This window comes from Gavialis gangeticus, unplaced genomic scaffold, assembly GCF_001723915.1.
Source record: "Gavialis gangeticus isolate Ggan-Ray unplaced genomic scaffold, GavGan_comp1, whole genome shotgun sequence".
Taxonomy (NCBI): domain Eukaryota; kingdom Metazoa; phylum Chordata; order Crocodylia; family Gavialidae; genus Gavialis; species Gavialis gangeticus.
This window is the reverse complement of record NW_017728995.1, coordinates 27,658,421-27,664,956: the sequence shown is the minus strand read 5'-3', so window position 1 is coordinate 27,664,956 and position 6,536 is coordinate 27,658,421. Positions and strand designations below refer to the sequence as shown.

At 40.7% G+C, this 6,536-nt stretch overlaps 1 protein-coding gene across 3 annotated transcripts in view; it reads left to right on the top strand.

Annotated features, from left to right (window-relative positions):
* The window catches only part of EIF4A2 (eukaryotic translation initiation factor 4A2), an 8,727-nt gene extending 2,800 nt beyond the window's left edge, over window positions 1–5,927 (top strand). The window contains exons 5-12 of one of the 3 annotated variants that reach the window (XR_002095050.1): window positions 18–186; window positions 1,116–1,225; window positions 1,779–1,922; window positions 2,401–2,538; window positions 2,908–2,997; window positions 3,269–3,348; window positions 4,215–4,320; window positions 5,115–5,203. Coding sequence is in view for 1 of the 3 variants with exons in the window: in XM_019503368.1 (XP_019358913.1) it covers window positions 18–186; window positions 1,116–1,225; window positions 1,779–1,922; window positions 2,401–2,538; window positions 2,908–2,997; window positions 3,269–3,348; window positions 5,115–5,259 (876 nt within the window). In the remaining 2 variants the exon portion in view is untranslated. Of the gene's footprint in view, window positions 1–17; window positions 187–1,115; window positions 1,226–1,778; window positions 1,923–2,400; window positions 2,539–2,907; window positions 2,998–3,268; window positions 3,349–4,214; window positions 4,321–5,114 lie in introns of all 3 variants that reach the window. The other 2 variants (XR_002095051.1, XM_019503368.1) reach the window with 2 other exon arrangements.
* Window positions 5,928–6,536: the final 609 nt, after the last annotated feature.

Genomic DNA, 6,536 nt, shown 5'->3' with positions numbered 1-6,536 from the left:
TTTTTTTTTTTTTTTAGATCCAAAAGGTAATTCTGGCCCTTGGAGATTATATGGGGGCAACGTGCCATGCTTGTATTGGTGGCACAAATGTTCGCAATGAAATGCAGAAGCTTCAAGCAGAGGCTCCGCACATTGTAGTTGGAACTCCAGGGCGGGTGTTTGATATGTTAAACAGACGCTATCTCTGTAAGTACTGAATTTAGTCTCGTTTATGCATTTACTAGTGAATGTCTAAATACCTATAGGCAGAAATAAATATTTTGATGTTGTCATTTGATGATGCAAAACATTGTGTGGAACACTTTTCAAATAAATGTATTCAAAGCAATACATGTGGAAATTCAGTTTTAAAATACTACTTCTCAATACATTTTACATAACAATCAACTGGTTGATTTGCAGAGACATGGCTAGTTGATTAGGAGCATGCATGTGCTGCAAGCTGAGCAGGTCAGTATGTGGGGGAAGGAAGGGGTGGGGTCCAAATTGAGCATTCCAGCAGAGGCTTGGGGGGCATGTTTCTCCTGTGCGCCCCCCCCATCTTTGTACAGGGTAGAGGGGGATGCTGCTGCTATGCTTTGCAGCCAGATGCAGCTGTCCTGGGAGCGGCACAATGCCATATGCATCCTGCTGCTGGGTGGGCAGGGGGCAAGGGTCAGACCAGGGCATAGCAGCATCCACCTCAGCCCCACATACAAATTGGGATGGAACACAAGAGGACACCCCCTGGGGCCAGGGTGTGTGCAGTGGCAGGAGCCTGCCCCCAGTAGACCAGCTGCCCAGGCACTGATCCTCCCACCACCCAACCTGCAACCTGGCTGGGGCCCCACTCCCTCCTTGCCCCGCAGACTGACCTGCTGAGCTGGCAGAGGTGGGTGGGGCATGGGAGATCCTGGGTTGGACTTTAACTTTTAGGAGCAACTGAAAACTTTGCAAGAATTATTCACCCAGGAAGGGAGATGATGATTAATAGCTAATGATTTGAACATTCTCCATACCACTAAGGTTCATGTAATGGTTACTCACGTGGGAAGAGGTAGTGATCCACTGTTGCATGCAGTAAACATTCTGAGATGCACAGAGTTTGGTAAAATGCTTCTGTCCCTGTCTTGTAGCACCTAAATGGATTAAGATGTTTGTTCTGGATGAAGCAGATGAGATGTTGAGCCGTGGATTTAAGGATCAAATTTATGAGATTTTTCAAAAGCTAAGCACAAATATACAGGTAAAAAAAGGAAAATTATTTACAATAAAAATTTAGAGATGCAGATTAAGTTGTGCACATATGTACTATATTGCTATTCCTCTTGTCGAAATGAAAACTGCTTATTATCCTCATCTTGCTTTCCTGTTGATGCAAACTGGTAGTGCCCCCAGATGATATGGGACTTTAAGCTGATTTGGTAGTTCACTTATGCTATGTGTGTGTATGTATATGTATGTATATATGTGTGTCTGAATTGGGGGTGGGCAAAACATGGCCTGTAGGCCAGATGCAGCTCACCAGGCCATTCTGTCTGGCCTGTGGGGCCCCTAAAAAAAAAAAAAAAATTTGGGAAGCTTTTTTTTATATTAATCTGCCCCTGACCGCCTGTCAGGCAGCCCTCGATGGCTTGCCAAAACTCAGTAAGCATCCAAAAGAATTGCCCACCCCTGCTCTGAATACATTGCAAGGTCATACTGTGCCAATATATATGGCAATAGTTTAGTGTCTCTTCTCATTTGGCTTGCCTTTCTGACGTCTCCCAATACTGAAGGAATGTCTCTCAAACTCTTAGGTTGTATTGTTATCAGCCACAATGCCAATGGATGTGTTGGAAGTGACCAAAAAGTTCATGAGAGATCCTATACGTATTCTGGTGAAAAAAGAAGAATTGACCCTCGAGGGTATCAAACAGTTCTACATTAATGTTGAAAGAGAGGTGGGTGCCACTTTATAAGGCTGTTTGGAAGTGTTCGTTCACCTTCTTGTTCAAGCACTGTGCTAAAATTACAGGAACCAGGGCTCTGCTTTGGTTCCTGTAGTAATGCTAGCAGAGTACACACAGGAAGAAAAGTAATTGTACACTGAATTGAAAAGGACTTGGGTGGACCTCTTTCTTAATGTCCAGTGTCCTATGTCTTTTAAGATTCAGTGCTATAACTGATTTTTGTGTAGCAGTTGTTTGTTTGGGTTTTTATATGTGCCCAGTTCATTTCAACTGTGGTGTTGCCTCCATTCTATAATGGAATGTGCTGATTTTTTAAGTTGTTGTTGTTGTTGTTGTTGTTGTTGTTGCCGTTGCCTTGTTTCCCTTCCCCCTTTCTTTCTCTCTCCTCCCCCCACCCCAAATGTGTAGACTTCCGTTTGTTAGACTGAGGTTAAGCAATCTAAATATAATATCCTCCCATTTACCTTAGGAGTGGAAGCTGGATACGCTTTGTGACTTGTATGAGACTCTGACGATTACACAGGCTGTTATTTTCCTAAATACAAGGAGAAAAGTGGATTGGCTTACAGAGAAAATGCATGCAAGGGACTTCACAGTTTCAGCTCTGGTAAGAATCATCTCAGATGGTTGTGATCTTGTAGGACTGCTCTTCAATACAGACATTTAATATTGAGCTTCTCTAGTGTAATGGAAATTTATTTTTGCTTGTGCAAATTTAATTTTTATAGTGAAATGAAAACTGGTACTCCATTTAATGTGAGAAGCAGGTTAAGTTACAATGTAGCTGTGAAGTGCTGTATTGTCGTTCCCCCTGCTCAAAGCAAAATGTTTCCTACTATCCCTTCCTGCCTTGACACCACAGCAGGTAGGGACGCTTGGTCTCATACACTCTTTAAAATGAGCGTTCTCCTCTGAAGTGCCAGTAATCTCTTACCTGTGCCTCGTAACACTTTTTTTACCTGTGATTTTTCTACAGCATGGTGACATGGACCAGAAAGAACGTGATGTTATCATGAGAGAGTTTAGATCGGGGTCAAGTCGTGTCTTGATCACTACTGACTTGTTGGTAAATATTTTTATTTTATTTATTTTTTATTTTTATTTATTTTTTTATAGATATATATAAGTAGCACCTCAAACGGCCAATTCAGGTTTACTACCAAAAGCTTCTTAATTAGTGAAGGTTAATGTGACCTTAACTACTTGAGCTCTTGGAAAAGCAAAGACTGCACTCCACTATGGACTACATGGTTGTAATCCATCACTATAATGTAGTCAACAAAGTAAACTTTCAAACTAAAATGAATGGCTTGTATTTAACTTACACTGACTTCCAGGCTCGTGGCATTGATGTGCAGCAAGTTTCCTTGGTTATAAATTATGACCTGCCGACCAATCGTGAAAACTACATTCACAGGTTAGTGCATCATTGTGCAACTAAACCTTTATTCATTGTTTCTTTTACTGCATCTCAAATGAAATGAAATGTTTCCTTACAAAACTTCTATCTGCATGTTTAGTAAAAACATATGGGTTTTCCTTCTAGTTTTGCTTAAACTAGAAAAGAATGAATTTTTATGCAGACCCACCATAAAACAGAGCCTAGATATAAATAGTACTAAACATTTTACTTTGTACAGTCTTCCTACAGTTGTTCTGTAACATGGTTCTGGAATGGGGGAGGGGCAGAGCTTCTTGGTTAGTCAATGAAACAAAGCAGTGGGAAAACTTAAGATGTCTGTCTAGTATAATGTTAGCCAATCTAGTCATCTGCCAATTCAGGCTTACTACCAAAAGCTGCTTACTTTTAGTGAAGGTTAATGTAAGATGGCAGATGTCATCTGCTATCTGCTGCTGAACTACTATTTTCTGGGGGGGGAGGTGTGGGTGTGTGTGTGTACGAATCTGATGCCAATCCTAGTTAGTGTACAGTATCAGACTCTGCAATTGGAAAATTCTGCTAGATCTCACCTCCTTAGGCCACAGCTAATCATCCCAAAGTTATTTGTTGCAGCTTAGCTACTAGCTTTTCACATGAGCAACTTAAGTGAAAGTAATTCCTGCTCTGCAAGTGAAGAGGTTGAATTGTGCTCACAGTCTGTGCCTTGATTTTGATTTTTATATTCTTGGTGGTTCTTTTTTTTACAGTGGGATTCTTTACTCTGACCTGTTTGTTCGGGTAGCAATTTGAGTGTTGTTTCCCTGAAATTAGTTAACCCCTTCCTAGTGACTGTCCTTAAATTAAGTAAATTGTGCTTTGTTACTTGATGTAAAAAAATACAGGAGTCGATAGCAGCAGTTGATGACACAAGATGGTGCTCAGAAACGGCGTTGACCTAATTTAGGACGTGGATTCGTAAGCGGCACAGTTTGAATAAAGAGCGAGTTGGTATTTATATTTTTTGTCATGATTATTCACCAAGTCTTTCAGTATTGAGTCATTTTCTTGTATTGTAGCTCTTTGTTAGGTGCTTCATTGGCCAATTTCCATGGAGGATGGCAGAACTGTTGGCCAGTTTGGCTAAGAAAAAACTGTGTGGTGGTTAACTGATGTGACTTTTTAAAATGGTGTTGCAAAAGTGGTGATTTAGGTTGGGTTTCCCTGCCAAAAAGCCTAAGTTTTCCCACTGTGAAAACAGTATGTTCTTAAATGGTTTTCACAATTCTGAAGCTTACTGTTCCATGTCACACAATACAATTGGGAGTATATCTGGAATGGTAATCTTAGCTGTTTTTTAAGTAGATGTAATATGTGTGTATTGTCTCATAGGCTGATCAAGCTCTGCCCGTGCTTTGGGGGTTTGGTTGTGGGTGGATTTATAAAATCCAAATAGTGGGGTTGGATTAACATGCTCTCTACTTAGTATCGCAGTACCAAAAGGAGTTGCATTGGGACCTTGGTTGACAGTCAAAACAGTAACCTTTTTGCCCTGCTATTCTCTGTAGGTTGGACATTTTTTTTTTTTTTCTTCCCTGCTGATGGCACTAACTGCTAATTTTTTTAACTTGACTTGTATTAGCAGCTAGTCCTGTAAATGCAGCATAAACTGGCCCCAGGCAGATAAACGAACAGCAGTTAATGAGCGGCTCTAACAGTTTAAGTATTATGAGCCCCAGCTGTCTATATGTCTGTATTTAATGCCTCATATGTTTTTGTTTTTTTGTTTGTTTTTTTTTCTTCAGAATTGGCAGAGGTGGTCGCTTTGGCAGGAAAGGTGTGGCTATAAACTTTGTCACTGAAGAGGACAAAAGGATTCTTCGGGACATTGAGACTTTCTACAATACTACAGTGGAGGAAATGCCAATGAATGTGGCTGACCTCATTTAGTCCCTGGGATGAGATTGTTTTGGAATGCAGTGCTCGCTGTTGCTGAATAGGCGATTCACAACGTGCATTGTGCTTCTTTCTTTGGGGATATACTGAATCGTCTCAATGCTCATACCGGATCAGAAATACAGATTTGATGAGCGAAGCGACTGTTTGTTGTGAGCTCTTGTGGGGAAAGCTGCTGGCTTTATCCACTTTAGGGTTAGACTGTTGGGGTTGGGTAGAAAAGTCATGGGGTCTGTAAATTTTTTCTTTATTAGAAATTTATTTCCTAGTTCAATAGAAGTGGTTGTATTAGATGTTCTTTATCGTTTAATAATTTACTTATGGACTAAAAGATATAAGTGCTGTATAAAATCAGCCAATTATGTTAAGCTAGCATATCTTCCTTTATTGTAGTTGCATTTTAAACTGAATTGGAAGGGCCTTTCCATATAACTATAAACTTTTATAAGAGCATTTAAAATGCATTTTTTTTGTTTGGTATGTATTTATTCAATAAAGTATTTAATTGGTGGATAAGTGTGATCTGGACCCTACAACTAAGCCCCAGCAAGCAAGCAATCATACTATTGTCTTAGTTAGGGATAAACCCAGTAAAATTGCCATATTGCACATGTCTTAATGAAGTTTGAATGTTCAGTAAAATACTTCTATATTCACTTTAATCTGTAAATGGCTGTTTCTTGTTGTGGCACATTCTCTGTTTTAATGGGGGTAATGAATTGCCAGACTCTCAAAAAGCAGCCTTCTGGGACTGATACCAGAATGGGGATACAGAAGCCCGCACCTGGCTCTAGTTCTAGGGATGCAAAGCTCAACCTTGCCATCCCTACACTAAGGGGCTTCATGCTACTTCCCAGATAAGGTTTTAATAGGGAAAGAGAAAACAATGGGCCAGCATGCACAATATGTCCCATATGTGGCACAGAGCCTCTTAACATGGCAAATAGGAGTAAGGGAGAAAACAAAGCAGAGCAACAGAAGGGGGAGGGGCTGGAGGGAAAGGAGAGGGTGTAGCCCTGCCTTATGTTATACCTGTCAAAAATATTCAACCCTATTGGAGTGTGGTTTGCCTATGGGACTTGGACAAAACTTGCCTCTTTAGATTAAACTTGGGGCTGCTGGGAGGGGAGGAGGGGGCCAGTGTCTGATAGGTTAGGAGGCTGTGCTAAGAATCTCTGCATGGGTTTATCTGAAACTACAAGATCATTGAAGTAGATAGGTACTTAACTAGATCAAGGGCTTTCTACCTTATTAAAGGTGTGTATCCCCCC